General features: G+C 43.6%; 1 protein-coding gene across 1 annotated transcript; it reads left to right on the forward strand.

Annotated features, from left to right (window-relative positions):
* Positions 1–2,608: 2,608 nt before the first annotated feature.
* Positions 2,609–20,700, forward strand: LOC118355941 (zinc finger protein 28 homolog). The gene is made up of 7 exons (XM_035729015.1): positions 2,609–2,811; positions 3,220–3,312; positions 4,797–4,885; positions 9,222–9,348; positions 9,675–9,758; positions 12,325–12,461; positions 20,626–20,700. Exons 2-7 carry the CDS (start codon positions 3,294–3,296, stop codon positions 20,698–20,700), a joined length of 531 nt encoding a protein of 176 aa, XP_035584908.1. The 5' UTR covers positions 2,609–2,811; positions 3,220–3,293.
* Positions 20,701–20,802: the final 102 nt, after the last annotated feature.

Consider the following 20,802-nt stretch of genomic DNA (forward strand, 5'->3'; position numbering starts at 1 on the left):
GCCTGGGATTCTCTCTCCCTCTGCCGCCCCCAAATAAATAAATAAAATCTTAAAAAACAACAACAAAGTGCAATCTATGCAGAGAGAAGAGCACCCACAAAGATACAGACTAGGGGATAAAAGTGTGAAAAATTAGCAAGATGAATGGTCAGGGGGTATTTAGGGGCTGACAACCATAATTTGGGGCCAGATTGGGGATGGTTTTGTACTGTAGTAAGGGTTTGGACCTTCCAGGATTAGGACTTGATTGAAGTCATATTTTTCTTGCTGTTCCCTCCTGTGTGGTGGTGGTGTTTTTAATTTATTTAGCCTTATACTGAGAGTGGAAATTGTGTATGATCAGAAGCTGGGTGATGGGGTGGGAGAGAAATATTCAGGCACAATTTCACACTATCCCTGTAAAACACTGCTGCTTTTAATACCCAGGTCTGATTCCAGATTGGAATGGCTTTCTACTTCTCTGTTTTTTGTTCTTGGAATACCTTCTTTCAAAATGGCCACCATTGGGGCATCTTTAGTCCACCCTCCATGACTGCATATTCCTGAGCCCTAATTGTGAACAGGTTTCTGTTTTTACCATGGGGCTCCCAACCCAGGAAAGTTGGAGGTTGTGTGATGATGGATGCCTGAGCACACAGGGGACCTGTAGAAAACAATCTGTGCTTCAGTTCTGCCTTACAAAAGCACCTTCACATTTTTATTTTTTAGAATTAGCTTAAAATAGGGTAAGCCATCTCCCTCAGGCTAATTTGACTTTGAGATGCTCTTGCTACCTACTCTTCCTCTGGGTAAACTATAGTTTATCAATATTGTTCCTAAAATCTGTTTCTCGTTTTTTCTCTCCATCTTCCATGGTAGTAGAATTTTAGCCAGGCACATGTTTAAAGAGTATATTTCTCTGCAGCTAGATGTGGTCAAGTGTTCTGGTAAATAGGATGTAAATGGATGTGCTGTATAGCTCCTCAGGACAATCTTCCTTACAGGACAGCCGGAGTCAAGAGTACAAAGGAATGAACTATTGATCCCCATGACAATACAGATGGATCTCAAGGGCTTTATGCCTTTTATCACTCAAGGGAGTGATAAAAGCCACTCTCAAAAGGTTACATACTGTATAATCCTGTATATGACATTCCAGAAAAGGCTAAACTATAGGGATAGATCAGTGGTCACACTAGGTTGGAATGGGAGAAATGTTTGACTACAAAGGAGCAGCAAAAGGGAATGTTGGGGTCATGCACAAACTTACCAGGTTGCTGGGGACCAGAGCTACCCTAACAGTAATTGACATCAAGTAGCACATGAGAGCACTCTGGAAGAGGGGACATCCTTGTTAAGCTATTGATTAACTCTCCTGGGTAACAAATGTGCATTGTGACATAGGCCTCTGGATCACACTCTGTCCTGAATTTAAGAGGACCGAAATTTCAGACACTGTAGCAGGCCAATGCCAAAAGACACATCAGGGACAGATGGCACCCCTCAAGATAATCTGAGCAGTTCCATTTCTATCTAGTTGTGCTAAGTCACCAATGAGATGACATTTTTTTTCTCATTTGTCCATCCCTTCACCTTCTTGGTTCCAGAGCACAGAAGGGAAGAGAAACTCCTCGGCCAGCCATGGTACCCTGGCAGCACCTCCGTCCCACCTGCTAGCCCCCTCCCTAGCCCCAGAGGAAGAGGGCTTGCTTGTTGGGCACTTGCTCTGCCATCCTGGCCATGTGTGCCACCATGAGTGCTGGCAGAAAGTGACAGAGATTGAAAAAGCAAGAGGGGAGGGGCGCCTGGGTGGCTCAGTCGTTTAAGCGTCTGCCTTCGGCTCAGTTCATGATCCCGGGGTCCTGGGATCGAGCACCGCTTCGGGCTCCTGCTCGGCGGGAAGCCCGCTTGTGTTCCCTCTCTCGCTGTGTCTCTCTCTGTCAAATAAATAAAAAATCTTAAAAAAAAAAAAAACAAGAGGGGAAAATGGTGTTTTTTGCCCTGACTCAATGGGTTGTCCCTGAATCCCTAGATAGGGTCTATAAACCATTCTCAGTCCTCCCCTCTCTGGCTGAGGACTGCCTCCTGAGAGCCATCGTTTTAATATTCAAACCTTTTCTACATTTCTTTTAGGTCCTAAATGATACACGTTTCTGGAGCAGGAAGGAGTCCACAGTCGTTTCTTCGTTGACCTTTCGCTGCACTCAGAACTTGCAGCAGTGCGAGGAAGGCGGAGAGGCACGGGACGGCCTGTAGAATAGCAATGAGCCATCTGTATCTCCTGGGCATTCTGTAGGAGATACGCCCAGAGTCTCCTGGAAATCCTTATTCGGCAGATTCAGGGTAGGGCCCAGGCTTCTCTTTTTAACAAATTTCCAGTGGTTTCTGGTTGGACAGCCCCAAACCCGGCTATCGAACCTAAGATGTAAGTTGCTCCCAGTTCCCAGCCGGTGGTGAGAGCACGGGAAACCCTATACGAAGGTCGGTAGCTCACTGTGCGGCTCCCGGGGCACTCCCCGCCCGCACGCCCAGGACCTCTCGCTCCGGCCCCCAGGGCGCAGGCGCCGCTCGCCCCGCCCCGCCCCGCGGACCCGCCCCGGACGCTCGCTGGTTTGACCCCCGCGCGGCGGCCCGTCTGCGCAGGCTCGGGACGGGTCTTGGCTCAGGGGTTGGGGCAGGAGTGGCCTTTACTCTTTGTGGGTTCGGCGACTTCGGGCGCGCAGGCCTGTTCCGGGCACCGCGTCCCGGCCCGTGACAGAGTTGGGAGTGCTCCTCCGCCTGCCCGCCTGCGAGGGGCTACGGGGGCCTGGAGCTAGGGGAAAGAGTTGCAGGGTCGGTCCGTGTCCTTGTGAGGCTCTCCCCCCGAATCCCTGCTGTCTTAGGGCCTTGGAGGAGCACTGGCCACCAAGGTCGCAGGCGTGACTACGGCCCTACCTCCTGGTGGTGTAGTCGTCACTGTGGGTGTGGGTCTGCGTGGGAACTCCGTTCCAGAGCCTGGTCCCAGAAGGGCGGCGGAGCGGAGCTAGTGCGCCCAGGCCCGGCTCTGGAACGCGGTCTGAGAGCGCGCCTGAAAGCGGGGGAACCGTCCCGCTCCGGGCGGCAGCGCTCCGCGCCCGGGCGGGAGTCCGGGTTTGATAGCCCTGCTCTGGGCCCTGCGGGTCGGCTGGGCGTCACCGCGCGGAGTGGGAATGCTCGATGTTACCCATCTTACCAGCTTACTCCCTGCTCCCTGAACTGTAGGGAGGACCACAGGGCTGCGGCCGCAGGACAGTGATTTGGACCTAGTGAAAGGACGTCGTCCCTTAGCCCCAGCTATGGACTCCACAGCATCAGGTTTGGCTCTCGAGGGTACAGAGGGCCAGAAGCCCTTCTGGGGAGTTAGTAGTGGGCCGAGGAGGAGGAGGACCCTAGGAAGAAGCCGGGGAATCCACTGATGGGGCAGAGCCTGCAACCGTCTTCCCTGTGGCATTTCCTAATTTGCCAGGCCCAGGAGCATGAAGTCCTAGTATCCAAACACCATGGTAGAAGTGAGGGGATGGCCATGGAAGACTTCCGAAAGGCCAGAGGAGAGCGGGGGCGGAGGGAAAGGATCTCTTCCTGTGTGGGAGGGAGAGGGTAAACAATAAACAAACCTGTGGGGGAGCGGTCCTTGGCCAGAGATCAGGGGGCGGTGGGGCCATTTCGAGCCTTGCCACCATTTCCTTTATTGCTTCATTAACTAATAAGATTCCTCTAGCTCGTCTAGCTCAACTGTATACAAGATTAGCAGTGTACATGGGGGCACCTCCTGTAGCTACCCTTTCACTAGTGTTTGGGAGGAGGCAATCCAGGTGACCCAGGAGGTTTTAAGCCATTCCTTTGTAAATTTAGAGTCTCCTGTCCTTCACCAATGGGCATTTTAATTTGACTTTCCATTCTTCAGTGCAAATGCTCAAGGTCATAAGACTGGCCAATGGCAGAACTGGGCCAAATCTCTGGGACTATCACCCCTTCTGTATTCCTTTATGCCTGTGTTCTGTAGACCATCAGGACAGGAATCATCTCGAAACTCTTTAGAAATGCAGACTCTCAGGCCCTATCCTACATCCACTGAATCAGAGTCTGTTTAACAAGATTCTCAGGAATCTATACACACATTAAAGTTTGAGAAGTGCTGACCTATACTATACCATGCTGCTTGCCACTTCCGTGCTTTTGTTGTTAGCTATGACCACTTCTCTGGTATGGTTGGGGTTTTTTGTTTTCAGGCTTTAAAAACAAATACAAAACCCTATCATAGAGGGACTTGCAAAGTATGCTTGCAGAGACCTAATGATGCTTGGGAACTTCTCAGGAAGAACTGACCTTTGAGCTGGCTTCCCAAGGATGAGGGGAAATGTGTGACTTCTTTCCCTTAAAGTCAATATCCCTCTGCGGCCTTGCCCTGGGCCTTGTTTTGTATGCTTAACCTGTCATACCGCAGGCTAGATTTAAAGTTCCTTGAAAGCCTTCTCCATGTTTATATTTTTAAAAAGCCTAGAAGGACCTATATATTGGATACCCAGTAAATAACTGTCCAGTGGAGTGGCCAGGCTATGGTGATACTTCAGTTACCTGCAACCTGCTGTGGCCTTTGGACAGGAAGTGGGCCGGGGGGGTTGTGTACTTCTCTCTCGTGTGGGATAGCTAGAGGCTGCCCCTCAGCTCCCTTTGACCCAGCTCTGTCCCCAGAACCGTGGAAGTGACACACTGACTCTTCAGAATCTCCAGCGTGGGGAGTCTGGGAGCTGCACAGGCCATGGGGTTAGCCTTCCTTATGGCTCCTTTTACCTTCTTAGTTCTCCCCTCTCAGGACTCTGCTCTTCCTCCAGAGAGATACCCAGGAGAAAAGGGAACAACCAGTTTATTCCTGAAAGCCAGGCCCCAGGTGAGTTGGGGTTCTCTTCATTTTTCCTCAAATGACTGAACTATGGATGTCTTTGCCTCCTTTTCTCTGGAGCCTCTGTTCAACGTCAAAGGGAACTGACCCCAATTCCTTCTCTGCAGGAGGTTGAGCCCATCAGGGTGGATGCTGGCCTCCCTGCCCCTTTCCAGGGCCCCTCTCTGCTCAGTATGCACTCACTCAGATCCTTTGGTTTATTTCTGTCATGAGCACTGCAGTGAGTACCAAGTAATGTGAGAGAGCCCTGGCCTTAAAAGAGTGTCACTACCACAGAAAGGGGAGGACTCTGGTACTGAGGATGCAGCCCCAGTCACAGTGAGGATGTGCATGATTTAATGACAGATGGGAGTGGCACAGATTGGCCTTTCCTTCAAGGTTTAGTAAAAGGAAAATCAGCCTGTGCTGGAGAGGTTGGGGAAGGCTCATGGAGAAGAGGGGCAAAGAGATTCTGAGGGTATGGACAGGTGGGGAGGCCATTTGAAGCTATGTCCCTGTTCGGATGTTACCTTCCTGGATTAGTGAGGAGATAGACTTAACTCACTACTTCCTGGCTGAAGACTCACCTAACTTCTCTAATGCATTGGTTTTGCCAACTGTAAAATGAGGATGGTAATCATGTTAATGATAATGATGAAAGTAGTAATAGCCATTATGTACTGAGAACTAAATATGTATCAGGAACTATTCTACACAATTTACTTAAACTAACTCTTTTCATCTTTCAAACATTCTCATTTTGAGGAATGGCAACTGAGGCACAGCGAGGCAACTGAGAAAGCCAAGGCACAGAGAGAGAAAGTAACTTGTTCATGGTTATCTAGCTCATAAGGAAGGCATTCTAGTTTCAGATCCAGGTTGTCTGGCTCCAAGATCTTAACCACTCAGTAATGCAACTACCTCATATTGTTGCTGGAGTCTTCTGGCAAATGGTAACTGCTTAGTCCTTGTCAGCTTCAGTTGTGTTGGGGGTAGAGGGAGTAATAATGACTGACTCCAGAAGTGGGTTCAGGTTTGGCTGTAGTAGGCCGGAGAACCAAGTGGAAGGCTGTGGATGCCAGCCTGCATTGTTTCCTAGCATGGATGCCAAGATGGTACTATCTTGGTACTACCTAGATGATAGTTTCATGTATTCTAGCTTAATGATAGACATTGTGTTTAATTTTCTAGCCAATGGGGGAAACCCCCACCAATAGGGAAGTCTCACAAATAGCTAGTAGAGTAATAGAGTTTAAACCTCTTTGGCCTTGATGTACACATTCAGAGGTACATCAGAGAGCTTAATCTAGTTATGCTGTGGTAACAGTGGCCTGTAGATCTCAATGGCTTATAGTAACAAAGGTGTATTTCTTTTCTGTTACATATCAGTAGTGGACTGGCTGTGACTGCTCCAGACCCTCTTTGCTCTGGGATTCAGGCTTAATCCTGTCTGGGATGTTATGTGGCAGGGAAAAGTGCAGTGTCAGAACCAGGAGATGGTTCTTCTGGCTTCTGCCCACAGTCCACTGGCCAAAGCAAGTCATGTGGCCAAGCCTAAAGTCAGTGAGGTGGGAAATACAAGCCTCCCATAGTGAGGGGAGCCAGGGGAGGGGCAGTGAATATTTTGAACAAATGAGTCTACCACTGACTGTTTTCTTACAAATATTCACTTCCCTCCCTCCACACAAATTCTCTCCCCAAAAGATAGCCCTAAAACTCCCATTTAGTTATCTAGTAGGAACATCAAGATCAGAGTCCTGGATGGGGTGATGGCTTCAACATCAGGTCTGGATGTTTCTCTTCTGGATCTGGAGATCTGTGAACCAAAAGGGCAAATTGCCTGAATCCATATATCCAACATACAGTGGAACAATGGAGACAGGATAACCACAACAAGCACCCCTATTCAGAACAGGGAAGCATGGGAGGAGCCCAGCAGTCTCAGGTCTGTAACAGCTATGCAATTCCACGTGGCAGACTTAGTGAGAACCACTCATCTTGGGACTGGGAAGTCTTTTCGTTATGTCCTTGTTCTTCTCTGTGGGTGGAGCTCCTCAGTCCCGTTTTCCTTAGCTCTTGGCTCTGCCCCCCAAGTTCCTTTTGCAATATCCTCCTTGGTCACATAGGAAATGATATTGGAGAATAAACTCACTTGAGGGCTGACCACCTTTTTCATCCTGCCTTAGTAGGTTGATATGCCCAAGGATTTTTTCAAGTCATGGACGTTCAGTGTAATTCTCAAAATGTCATCAGCTTTTAATGTATCTGTTTTCTGTCACTTCCATGTGTCAGCAATTTTACCCACAGTTCTTTTTTAAATATGCCCCTCTCTTTAGGCTTAATTGTGGAGCTCTGGGGGTTTTCTTGGGACAGCCATTGTTTTAGTCACTAAGCAATTCAGTGGAAAAGATTTACTGGGAGCCATCTGGAATTATTCAGAGGTTTAAACAGAAGGTTTGACTACCACACTCATGATTTGGTCCTTCCCTAAGGCTGAGTTTTAATCATCCTCTGTCATGCAAAAGCCTTATCTATATTGTCTTGACCAGCTGGAAATGAGAAGTGGTTAAATCTCTTAACTCTGCAAGTCCTGGAATTTCTGGACACTTTCTTTTGCCTTCCATTTTTATTTTGCAAACTGGCAAACTCTTGAGCTCGTTTTTTTTCTTGTAATATTTTGTCAAATTCTGCCAATAACAACCAACTCACACTACTGATGTTCCAGCCTCTTCTTGTAACATCACAAGTTCATGCTTACATTGTTCATCTTTCCAGTTATTGCGGACAACAGTTTTAGTACACAGTTCACCACCAAATTATATAGGTTGCCATTTCACCAATAAGTTTCTTTACTACCCGGCCCTGAAACCAAAGTCACAAATTTTAGGCTTTTTGTTATGGCAGAACTCTACATTAAGTACAGCTTTTTAATGAGTCATTTTAGGCTAGTTATGCTGTAATAACAACAGCAAACCCTAAGACTTATACCAACAAAGATCTATATCTTGGCTGCATTACCTGTTTTATATTCCATTTGCAAAAGCAGATTATTTGACTACACCTGGGTCAGTGGGGCAGGGAACTCAATCCTGTAGGGAGAGCCAGTGAATATTCTGAACAAATAATATAATCTATCACAGGAGGTTACTATAGTAGTGAGTTTTCCATATTTGATTATTTTGGACTGACTTCGTGTTAATGTAAAATTCTACTTTGACTTATTCTATGGAATCAATGCCTAAATAGGATTTGATTTCTAAACACATTTTGGGAAATGTAGCAGGAGTTTATACTGTCTTCATTTATCTGCATTTTAGTTCATGGTATGTGGATTATTGTACAGTGTAAGTCAAATGGGAGGTGTTCTATTGCTGTTATAGAGGATGACAGGATAGTCCTGGTGCGACCCACAGAATGGTTGTACCCTGTGGGGACCTGGGATTCAGGGTCAGTTTTGTCAGTTTTGCACATTCAGGAATTGAATGAGTAGGAATTGAAAAGTAATTAGGCTTTGGGCAAGAGGATTCATGGTAATCAAACTCACAAAAGACTTACTGATTCATTATAAGGCCCCTTGATATACTTGCACTGAACTGTGTGGTGGTGGTGGTGATAAATTATTATAAATCCCAAATTATTTGATTTGGACTTAGTAATAATTGTCTTTAAAATCATAGGCCACAAGTTTCAAAAACAGTTGGAGACTATTGATACTAGTGCATTTGAGAATGCAAAACAAGGGCCTCTGGATGGTACAGTTGGTTAAGCGTCCAACTCTTGGTTTGGGCTCAGGTCATGATCTCAGAGTCTTGGGATTGAGCCCCACGTCAGGCTCCAGGCTTAGTGAGGAGTCTGCTGGAGTTTCTCTCTCCCTCTCACTCTGCGCCTCCCACACTCACTCACGCTCTCTCTCACATAAGTAAATAAGACTTTAAAAAAATGCAAAACATATTAGTCTGTTATTTCTAGTTGATTCTAATTAAATGTTGAAGATTGAGGAAATGGATTGCATTTATCTCCCTTACCTTAGCAGAATGTTTCTGTAGGCCTGATTCTCTTGAGATCCTGATTGTATTTCTAAGCAGCGTGATACTGACAAAAGTGGGCATTGGGTAGGATACCAAGTAGTAAGGATAATACAATCCCTGGAGTAGCTTAAAATATTTTTGGGATGACAAAACCCAAAACTGGGCATTGGGATAGCTAGAAACTCTTGGAATCCCTTCTACATCTGAAAGTTCTACTCAGAGATCCACCCACTCTTCCCCCCCGGGGCTCTTAGTGTGCTCCCTAAGGGTATAAGAGTGTGCTCTCTGAGGGTACAAGAGTGTCTTCTGTGTTTCAGGATCTGATGACATTTGAGGATGTAGCTGTGGAATTCACCCAGTGGGAATGGGGGAAGTTGGACCCCGCTCAAAAGGACCTATACAGGGCAGTGATGCTGGAGAACTTCAAGAACCTGGCCTCTCTGGGTGAGCTCAGTTCCTCCAAAGCCCAAAAGGCCTGCCATTTTTATTTCTTTGTGTTTAAAAGCTTGGGGTTTCTAGACCTGTTTGCTGAGTTTTGGACTAGGGTTATGGAATCTGACATTTACATTGTCTTTGGGGTTCTCATTACTAGGAAAAGTCCTGCTTCATGTGAAATTGTAGTAAGTTTCATGATTCTGCTCCTAATATTTTACAGTGCCTATTCTTTGGAGGCTCTCCACATCTACACTCTGGTCTCCCCAAGAAAGACCTAGGGCCAAAGCCTTGGCCTCTAACATACACAGTCATGATCCTTTTTTCTTTACCATCAGGGCTTCCAGTGTCTAAACCATACGTGATCTCCCAGTTGGAGGAAGGGAAGGAGCCCTATGTGTTAGAGGGAGAAATCTCAACAGGTGAGTGAGTGAGACCTAAGCAGCATCACACATAATAAGGACCAGCCATGGGTGAGAAATTGCCCTGAACCCTTGGTCATGGGGCTTTCCTTTGAGAAGGTAAGACCACTTGTCAGGAGCCCTCCACTGCAACATTTTGAATACTTTTAGGCTTTTGTAATTATATCTGGTGTCAGAAGAAGAGACGCTCATTTTCTTCTCTAGCATTTACACTTCCTTTGGTACCCATCTCTGCTCACCCCTTCTGGGTTCTTGGTGCCACTCAGCATCACTAGATGTCATATGGTCATTGTTGGATGGAATCTAAAGATTGACAGTTGTAAATGGTGAGGCTATCCTATATCAGCAGGGCTAAGAGAGTTAGTGAGAGACCAAACAGTAGAGTAGCCTAGAAATTAAAGAGTTACAGGCCAGGACAGACAGAAGTCAAGATCAAGTTGAAGACACTTCAAGCTTGATTAAGCTGAGCTTCAACAGAGGTGGTTCCAGGAGCAAAAATTTCTCCTTGCTGTCTGTTGATGTCATCTCTTTGAGACCATATATTCCTAGGTAACTTGAGAGTACCTGACAGGCTTCACTTCTTGGAGCAGAATTCTGGACTCAAGCTCTCCTGCCTGCCATGTGTAGCCCAGGCACAATGGAGGAAGGTGACAGTCTGTGCCAATGTCCTTCTGGGAGGTAGAATCAGCCTGGGTCAGAGGTAAATCTCCGGAAATCAGTGCTCAAATCCTGAGAGCACAGGCTGGGCCTCATTAAAGGAGCCTAGAATAGAGAACAGAGAGGGAAGTTGCTGATCTCTGCTATATTAATATTTTCTTGATCTTTTTTCCTTCTAGAATGGGAACAAGGGTGTGACCTCTGGATCTAGTCTTAAGATAAATACCTGTCTGTTGACAGTGCTCTACAAACATGGCTGTGTTTCAGAATCTCTCAGGGAGCTTGTTAAACATACAGATCTCCAGGGGTCACATAAGACCTAACTGACTCAGAATCTGGCTTCTGGGAGCACTGGCATCACTAATCATTTACCTCTTCAGAAGTGTTATTATTATTATATTAGTTTTCTATTATTGCTGAAACAAACTAATACAAACTTAATGACTTTAAATAACACAAGTTTATTAATAGTTCATAGGTCAGAAGTCTGGCATGGGTCTCACAAAAGATGTCAGGAGAGGTGTGTTCCTTTCTGGAGTTGCTAGGGCAGATTCTGTTTTCTGGCATTTGAATTGTTGGCAGAACCAATTCTTGCAGTTGTGAAACTAAGATCCTTGTTTTCTTGCTGGCTGTCAACTGAGGAATGTTTCCAGCTTCTAGAGACTGCTACATTCCTTGGCTCATGGTGCCCTTCCTTCACCTTCAAAGCCAGAAATGGTGGCCTGAGTCCTTCTCACACATCCCTCTGACCCAGCCAGGAAATGTTCTCTGATTTTAAGGACTTAATGTGATTAGATTGGGCCCATCTGAATAATCCAGGATAATATACCCATCTAAAGGTCTGGGCCCTTAATCCCATCTGCAAAGTCCCTTTTGCCATATAAGGTAACATATTTACAAGTTCTTGGGATTAGGGCATGGATGTCTTTGGGGGGATTATTTTGCCTATCACAATTATATACAGTAATATATTACTGAGGGGCTGAGGGGGCTTTGTGGAGGACATCTTCCTACCCTCTTCTCATCTTTATGATCTTTGGACTTACCTTGTGTACTGGAATCCAATCACTATTTTTTCAGGTTTTCCTAATCTCCATTCACTTGTTTATCACTTCTTGATAACTCCAAAACCTTCTTCAGATATACACTATACTTGAAAGAAACTGTACACAGCTCAGATATTATTTTAAAACTTGATTATCTTACATCCATTATAGGACTTTACTTCCTCTGGGTACATGGAACAGTTAATACTAGATACTAGAATGTCTTTTTTTTTCCCCTCCTCAGACTGGGAAAAAAGGCCTAAAGCCAAGGAATCGATACTAAGTCAGGGAATTTCCAAAGAAGAATTACTCCAGATAGCATCAGTGGAAAAACATGTCAGAGATGAACTCTGCTTCTGCAAACTGAAAGTAACCTATGGTTGTGATGACCAATTAGAGATACATCCAGAAAACCAGGAGAGACATCTGAAAGAAATGTCAATCACTCAAAAATCTACCACCCTTAAGACAGATCATGAACGGAGTGAATTTGGGAGAAGTTTAGGCTTAAGATCAGTCCTTGTTAACCAACACAGTGTTCCTATAGGAGAAGGATCCTATAAATGTGATACAGAATTCAGACAGACTTCAGGGAGAAATAACTCCCAGAGAACCCATTCAGAAAAGAAACCTTGTAAATGTAATGAATGTGGGAAGTCTTTCCATTTCCAGTCAGAACTTAGGCGCCACCAGAGATGTCACACTGGAGAAAAGCCCTATGAATGCAGTGAATGTAGAAGAGCCTTTGGTCATATTTCATCCCTTATTAAACATCAGAGAACTCATACTGGAGAAAAGCCCTATGAATGCAGTGAATGTGGGAGAGCCTTCAGCCAGAGTTCATCTCTTGTTTTACATTATAGATTTCATACTGGAGAGAAACCCTACAAATGTAATGAATGTGGAAGAGCCTTTGGTCATACTTCGTCTCTTATTAAACATCAGAGAACTCATACTGGAGAAAAGCCCTATGAATGCAGGGAATGTGGGAGAACCTTCAGTCAGAGTTCATCTCTCATCGTACATTATAGATTTCATACTGGAGAGAAACCTTACAAATGTAATAAATGTGGGAGAGCCTTCAGCCAAAGTTCATCTCTCACTCAACATTATAGATTTCATACTGGAGAGAAACCCTACAAATGTAATGAATGTGGGAGAGCCTTTGCTCATACTGCATCCCTTATTAAACATCAGAAAAGTCATGCTGGAAAAAAAGCCGTATGAATTCAGTGAACGTAGGAAGGCTTTCAGCTGGAATACACACAATATTCCCATGACACACACTGGAGAGAGATCCAGTATGTGTAATGTATGTAGGAAGACTTTTGGTTGGAAGACCTATCTTGTTCAACATCAGACAGTACCTGCTAAAGAGAAGCTCTATCAATGTCAAGAAAGAAGGCGGGCTTTCAGTCACACCTTGCCTCTTATCAAACACTAGAGAATCCATATTAGTGAGAAACCAAGTAAATGTGATTTGATTTGGAAAGGCTTTTGTCAGAGGACACAAGTTATTCAACATAAGACAGTTTCTACTGGCAAGAAGCCTTATCAATGCAATGAGCATGACACAGCCTTCAGTCACATACTGTTCAGTAAGTAAGTAAATAAATAGATAACTCAAGTGTGGTAAAAGCCGTCTGTAATACTTCTTCCCTTACTAAGCACCAAGAACACATATACAAGAGAAGTCCTTTGAAAGCAGTAAATGTGGGAAGGCCTATTAGAGCTCATCTCTTAATAAAAATCAGAGAATTTATTCTTGAGAAAAACACTATGGAAATAGTGAATGTGGGAGAGCCTTCAGCCAAACCTCTTTCCTTTATAAATATCAGTGAACTTACCCTGCTAGTTAGAAGCCTTGGGAATGTAATGCATGTGGAAAAGCCTTTGGCTGATGTTCCACTCATTTTGTACATCAGAGAATGTGTCCTAGAGTGACTTTTTGAATTTGGTGAAACTGGGAAAACCCACTAGTACAGTTCAGGCCTCAGCATACATTAAGGCTTCACTCCAAAGAGAAACCCTGGAGACTTACTGAATGTGGGGCAAGTTCCTTTCAGACTTGAGATTCATAAAACAAGAGCTGAAAGGAATCTGAGAAATCAAATCTGGTGGTTTTCTATTTGGTGGGGGCTCTATAACTGCACTGTGCTTCACCTCCCTATCCCGTTACTGATGGGGGCAGAGGTGTTACTGTGTAGGTGAAGAGAATGGAAGCTGAGCTAGGTGGAGAGCCACCACTGATTTAGCCAAACCCTATCTTAGGGCTAAGGAAACTGATCTGAAAATGCCATGCACTGGGCTGGGCCTCTTTTTCTTCTGGTTCACAGCTGTGGTTTTGAGATTGAGAGACTGAAGTTCTTCCTGTACAAAACCCCCCATGCACTGGAGTAGTATTTTTAAAGTTTGAGCAAAAAGCAATTTTTTATTGGATCTTTATGCTACGAGATTTGGGATTTTTGAAATAAAATCTTTTCAAACATTAAAATTAAAATGTGGGTATTGTATAAAAAAAATAAAAACTCCAAAAACATTATTCTAAGTGAAAGCCAGGTGCCAGGCACCATTCCATTTATAGTAGATGTCCAGAAATGGCAAATCCTCAGAGGCAAAGTAGATTAGTGGTTGCCTGCTGCCGGGAGAGGCAACTGGGAGTAAATGCAAATGTTACAAGGAATCTTACTGGGGTGATGCAAATGTCCTAAAACTGGATTATGGTGATGGCTGAACAACTTGGTAAATTTACTAAAAATTACTGCATTGTGCACACAAAATGGGTGAAATTTATGGTATGTAAATTACACCTCAGTAAAATTAAAAAAAAAAAACCAAATATACAGATATACCAACTATTGTTAAACTACTTTTCCTATCTTGTCTGGTAACTTCAAGCCATCTGTGTGTCTTTATTTGCTGTAAGAGTTAACCCTAAGCTTACTGGATCTCAATTTCCTATCACGATGCATCTGAAATTTATGTGGAGAAGCCAGGAGTAGGAGCAGGCAGAGAGCAGGAGAGCCTTGACTAAAGAGATTAGCTTGTACTAAAGACAGTCCTTCACGCATTTTAGGTCCAGATGAGGAAGCTGAGCCTAGACGTCAGGGAATCAGTTCAAAGTGGATGTCCATGCAGACAGTCAGAATCTAGGGGTCCAACCGGTTGGCTAAGGCAGAGAGGATGAACAAGAGGCATCTGACAGCTGAGATCAGAATTCCAGTCCAGCAACCTAGAAATCATGGGGATTTCTTTCTAGAGAGCCAAAGTGCACAGGAGAGAAATAGCAAATTTCTTATATTAGTAATAGCTTAGTTTGTTCTGTCTTACCTTTTCTAACCCCAACCTAAGTCACTTTATATACCTGGACACCTGCAACTTTGTAGCTGGTCTTTGCTTAACATCTGTCTCTCTTGTGTATCTTTGCCATGGTAACCATTCTTAGTCTGTACTCACTGCCCTGTCTGAAAGCCTTTGTACTGCCTACAAGATAAATCCTCACTCCTCCATTTGGCATTTAATGCCTGCTTCACTCTGCCTTAACCTGCTGCTGCTCCCGACAAGAACCTCTATTACAGACAAACTAATTTGCTTGCCATACCTCAGACATACCTTCACACTCCCCTGCCCGTTCCACCAGTCTGGAGTGCCCTCTCCACTTCTCTGAAGCCTAATAATTAGAACCCTGTTCAAATACCCTCTCATCAGGGAAGAATTCTCGAACACTGATGTGAAGTCATTATCTTACTGATCTGCAATTGTAAAAGCATTTGTGTTTGCTTAAGGTTTTTAAAAATGAAAGATGTCTTGGGATAGTTCTTATTACTGTCTTGATCTATTTAAATCATTTGTTTATCAGCTTGCCACTTCTTGTCTCCTGAACCAGATTATCAGCTGCTTCAGATAATTTCTCATACTTCCTCTCAGAAATGAGCAGACAGTAGGTGCTTACTAACCATGTGTTAATTTGGGAAAAACTTGTATTGCCCATGTTTTCTCACTGCTTCTGACTTCACACTTTTTTTAAAAAAATATTTTACTGTATAGATATACCACATTTTAAAAAATACTATTTATTTAAGTAATCTCTATGCCCGACATGGGGCTTGAACTCACAACCCCAAGATCAAGAGTCGCATGCTCTTCTGACTGAGCCAGCCAGGTGCCCCTGACTTCACACTTTTGTACTAGATGAAAAACATTCCTTCTAGAAAACTACCTATTAAATATTTTCTTAGAAAAATACAATGTTGCTTCATGTAATTATTTTTCAAATTCAAATATAGATTGACATTGTTCCATCTTTTGGGGGTGGGTTGGTATGTGTGTACATAAAAACTCATTGCTATTTTATTTTGTAGCACTACAATGACTTCTCATATCAACTGCCCAGAATTAGGCCAAACTCCACAGGTTAAAGATACAATACCCCACAAGACTGCTCTCATTTCAGACGCCAGCCACAAATTTGGGGGTCCCTATGCTACTTTTCTGACCAGCTGGCTACAAATTTGGGAGTTTCCACTACTCCTTCAGGTTTGATAATTCTCCAGAGCAAATCTCAGAACTCAGGAAAGGGCTATATTTATTATGATAACTTTATTATAGCAAAAAGATACAAATCAAAATCAACCTAAGGAAGAGGCACATAGATTGAGGTCTGAGAGCATCTCAAATGTGAGGCTTTCATCTTCCCCAGGAACACATCACCTGCTGGTATAGCAATGTGTAACTATGCAGAGTACTACCAACTAGGGAAGCTCACCTGAGTTTCATAGTCCAGTTTTCACTGGGGTTTCATTATGTTGTCATGGTTGGTTGACCACACAGTTAACTCAATCTCCAGTGCCCCTTCCCTTCCTGGAAGTCAGGCTGATACCACATGGCTCAAAGTCCCAACCCTCTAATCACAAGATTGGTCTTTCTGACTTGGTCAGCCTTCTGACTTGGTCAGCGCCCATCTTGAATCTAATTAGCATAAATCAGGGGCAACCAAGAGTCATCTTTTTTTTTTTTCTTAAAGATTTATTTATTTGTCAGAGAGACAGAGCACAAGCAGGGGAAGCAACAGGCAAAGGGAGAAGCAGGCTCCCTGCTGAGCAAGGAGCCCAGTGCAGGACTTGATCCCAGGACCCTGGGATCATGACCTGAGCCAAAGGCAGATACATGCCTAACTGAGCTACCCAGGCATCCCAAGAGTCATCTCATTAGCATGAACTATCAGGTGTGTTCCCAGAGACCCACTATGAATAACAAAGACACTCTCATCACTCAGGAAATTCCAAGGATTTAGGGGTTACCTCCCAGGAATCAAGGACAAAGACGAGCCAAGTTCTTTATGACAGAAGCACACACTCAAATCAACGTGAAAATGCTTCTTCAATTATTTTTTTTCTTTTTTTTTTTTAATCCAAGTATTTGTCAATGGGCTGTAAGTTGTAAGGAGACTTAATTTTATCTACATTCTCTTGCCTTTGTTCTCCACATCAGCTGCACCAGTTTGCATTCCCACCAATAGTGCAAGAGGGTTCCTTTTCTCCACATCCTCAATTCTTCAGTTATTATCCAAATAAACAAAGCATAAACATTTAGACTGTACTTAAGATATTCCTCAACAAATAACTGCTATATACCACTTCTGCTTACAGATCACTGGCAAGAACTTAGATACAGGACCAGAGCTGATGGCAAGGGAAGCCAGAAATTGGTCTTTGTCCTGGGCAGCAAAGAGCCTAGTAAAATTTGGGGAATTCTGTTATTAAGGAAAAAGAGGATGATGGATACTGACAGATGACCAGGAATCTGTTTCTCAAGACCCAGTACTGCAAAGCCATTTGGGTGTGAAGGCACATCCTTAATTCTCTGGGCCTCAGCTTTCTCTGTAAGATGAAGGGCTCTGTACTTGTGAAAATAAGTGAAGCCCACTTAAATGAGAACACAAAGGCTATTCAGAGCTTGCTATAGCGAAGGATCAGCTACTATCACCTGCCTTAGGCAGAGATCCAGAGGCATGCCGAAAGTAAGAATGCTTTAAAATGAGAAGAACGAAGCTTCAGGTATGCCCTGATTGGAGGTTGTTGGTATGGGAGGGCTGGAGGTAGGTTAGCTAGGAGCAGGATATCTTATGTGATTGGTTTGGGGAGCTTATTTGGCCCTCTATGGTTGATCCTAAGTTGAAAGTGGGGGCAAACAAAATAGGGGAACTAGCGGTCATTGACCAAGTTCTGGTTGTTCTGAGCTGATTGCTGTAGAGGCTGTGGTTTGCCTTTCAGGCTGGTTGCTGCAGAGGTGTGTGTCAGAGTTCTATTGTCATATATGGTGTGTCCCTTGTCACTTGGTATATTTAGTTCCTCAGTTTCCCCCTCTTCGGTCATTCCCTTGCTTGAGAGACGTTGGCCAATTCAGAGATACTAGACCTCCAGATCTTCACAACTTGGGGATTGTTCAGTTGTCCCCATACAAACTGTATCCTATTTTTGATGTTGTATCATCACAGCAATCATTTAATAAGAGAGCAGTTGTGCAGAAACATTGAGCCAAGTAGTGTTTTCTTTAAGGCAATATATAGCCAGTGCTACCATGTCTGTTTCATATATCTAAGAACAGCAAGAAATTATAGCCATGGCACAGATACCACCATGGTTAGTCAATTAGAAGTTTAGAGTAGCACAAGTGCCCGTAACTACTTGTGCAAATGAAATGAGGCAGATTTACAGATCTTCCATGTAGGGAAGAGGTGATATCATTAATAACTTCTGCCAGAGTCAGTGATAGGTCTTTTAAAGTCTTTTTAATTCCCTCCATTGGAAATACTACTCTGATTGTTCACATAAACAATGAGGTAGCAATTTGCCTGAGTGCCTGAATATTCAAACTTCTCATTCTGGAGCTCCTATCTGAGTTGGAATTTCCAGTATCGGTGACTTACAGTTAGGATTTCTGTACAAAGGATTTCTGTACACACTCAGATCTTAGCATACTATTCCTAAACTGCATTAGGTTTTAGTCTGGGAAAAACAAGACAGTTGTCCTGGCTGCAAAGGAAGCAGAATACAGTAGGGGCACATAGAAATCAAGGGGGAAAAAAGCTGTTCATGACATGAGATTGGGACCAAAGCCTTACATTAACTTTGTTACCTATTTGGATTCCTATTATCTAAGTGATAAGTAACACCCATTACACTACAAAGGTTGTCAAATTCAAATTTACAGTTACCTGTGGTCTGATCATTACATTGTAATAGCTAGCCTTTTATGGGACACAGGGACACTAGCAGTCACAGGTTGATTTGTTTAAGGTCTTTTGTCCCTGTAGGTACAAGTGGAAAAACCATTGACTATAATTCCCTATAGTCTCATTTGATGAGACCAGAATTGGTAATGGTGGCCTGGCAATGGATGGCATATTTAGCAGCTGGTAAGACTGAGAGTAGTACTTATGGTTCAGGATAATTTAAGAATGGCATTAGAATGAATATGTCTGACCTAACAATTATATTAAAGAAGAAAAAAAAGAGAAAAAAGGACCATTATGGGTGGATAACAACCAGAGACCTATAGGAATGAGAAAAATAATATAAGCAAGCAGAAGAAAAACGGAACAGGACTTTGACAAAAGTCTTGGTCTGACATCTTCGGCAGAAGCTATTCATTATGGGTCATCGACTTATTCCAGAGGTCTTTGGTTAGCTATATACTTCTGAAGATCAGCTGCTTCTAGAGTATCTTGGAGAATCCTGTCTGAAGTCCTCTACTGGACTAGGCTTCCAGTTGTATCACATCTACTTTCTGAAGATTTCTTCTTTAGTTGTGAAATATATACTGAAAAATTGACTCTGGAGTTTCACTGCTGTATTTTTTTTTTTTTTAAGATTTTATTTATTTATTTGACAGAGAGAGTGAGAGAGGAAACACCAGGAGGGGTGTGGGAAAGGGAGAAGCAGGCTTCCCGCTGAGCAGGGATCCCGATGTGGGGCTCGATCCCAGGGTCCTGGGATCATGACCTGAGCTGAAAGCAGACGCTTAACGACTAAGCCACCCAGGCGCCCCTAAACTTCACTTCTTGATGGGAGGAATAACATGTAAGTTAGAGGCCGAGAAGGAATTGTTGGGACCATCTTTGCAGAAATCCTACCATCTATGAATTTTTTAACTGAGTAGTAATTTTCCCTCCTTAATCCACTGTTTGAGTGCCTCTTACCCAAATCCCTGCCAGCGCTGTGTGATCAATCTCCTTTAATTTAGCCAACTTGATATGTTAAGAGTCTACTAAAAATGGGATGCATCAGGTGCGCCTGGGTGGCTCAATTAAGTGGCTCCTTTCTGCTCTGGTCATGATCCCAGAGTCCTGGGATCAAGTCCCGCGTAGGCCAGCTCAGCAGGGGAGCCTGTTTCTCCCTCTCCCTGCCACTCCCCCTGCTTGTGCTCTCTGTCAAATAAATAAATAAATAAATAAATAAATAAATAAATAAATAAATAATATATAAAAAATAAATAAAAATAAACAATTAAAAAATAAATAAATATAAATAATAAATAAATACATAAATAAAAATCCTTTAAAAAATAAATAAAAATGGGATGCATCATAAAATAGGGGTGAAACAGGTTGTATAATTCAGCAAAGAAAAAGGAAAAAGAGTAGATGAAGCGACCGAATCGATCTTAATTTTTGGAATCTAATTCATTATTTTTGTTTTTCTGTATGTTTGAAAATTGTTATACTGAATTTGAAAATGGGAGGTCTGGCTGAGCAGTATTAGCTTCTTACAAGAAGCCTGTATCTTCAATGAATCATGGGACACTACATCAAAAACTAATGATGTACTGTATGGTGACTAACATAACATAATAAAATTAAAAAAAAGAAGTCCGTATCTTTTCTCCGTCCACATACTTGGGCAATCCGGGCAGACCCAGGTGCAATGAAGCCATGAGCGGGGTTGGTGAAAACACCATAGCGTAGGTCTGGGATATGAGTGTGTGACCAAACGTTAGAATCGGAAGAATACGTAAATGCGTGTGAAATCCAAGGTACCTGACGTGCTTAATAAATCTAAAAACTGCAGAGCTTTTCTGTACTTGAGTATGAACGACTTTATTATACTCACTGTCTTACCTAGTCTAAACCTCCTCGAGACATCACCCCTTGCACCTTTACTTAGACCCTTTTCGTGCTCGTCTGTGCCTCGCACTTCTTGTTGCCAACGGTCCGCAGCCCCAGCTCCTGTCAGCCCTAGGCGAACCTTACCCAACCGAAGCATCCGCGGCCTTTTCGGTCTGGTCACTCTCCTCCCCTCCCGTCAGAGTACGCTACGAGGCAGCTCCGCCCACACCCGCAG

Source organism: Zalophus californianus, chromosome 8 (assembly GCF_009762305.2).
Source record: "Zalophus californianus isolate mZalCal1 chromosome 8, mZalCal1.pri.v2, whole genome shotgun sequence".
Taxonomy (NCBI): domain Eukaryota; kingdom Metazoa; phylum Chordata; class Mammalia; order Carnivora; family Otariidae; genus Zalophus; species Zalophus californianus.

What these genes read in the sequence shown, in the direction of transcription:
- LOC118355941 (XM_035729015.1), top strand. An exon ending in CAAGAACCTGGCCTCTCTGG is followed by an intron (nt 9,349 to 9,674) that starts GTGAGCTCAGTT and finishes CTTTACCATCAG; the next exon opens with GGCTTCCAGTGTCTAAACCA. An exon ending in GGAATGTGGGAGAACCTTCA is followed by an intron (nt 12,462 to 20,625) that starts GTCAGAGTTCAT and finishes ACCTTTACTTAG; the next exon opens with ACCCTTTTCGTGCTCGTCTG.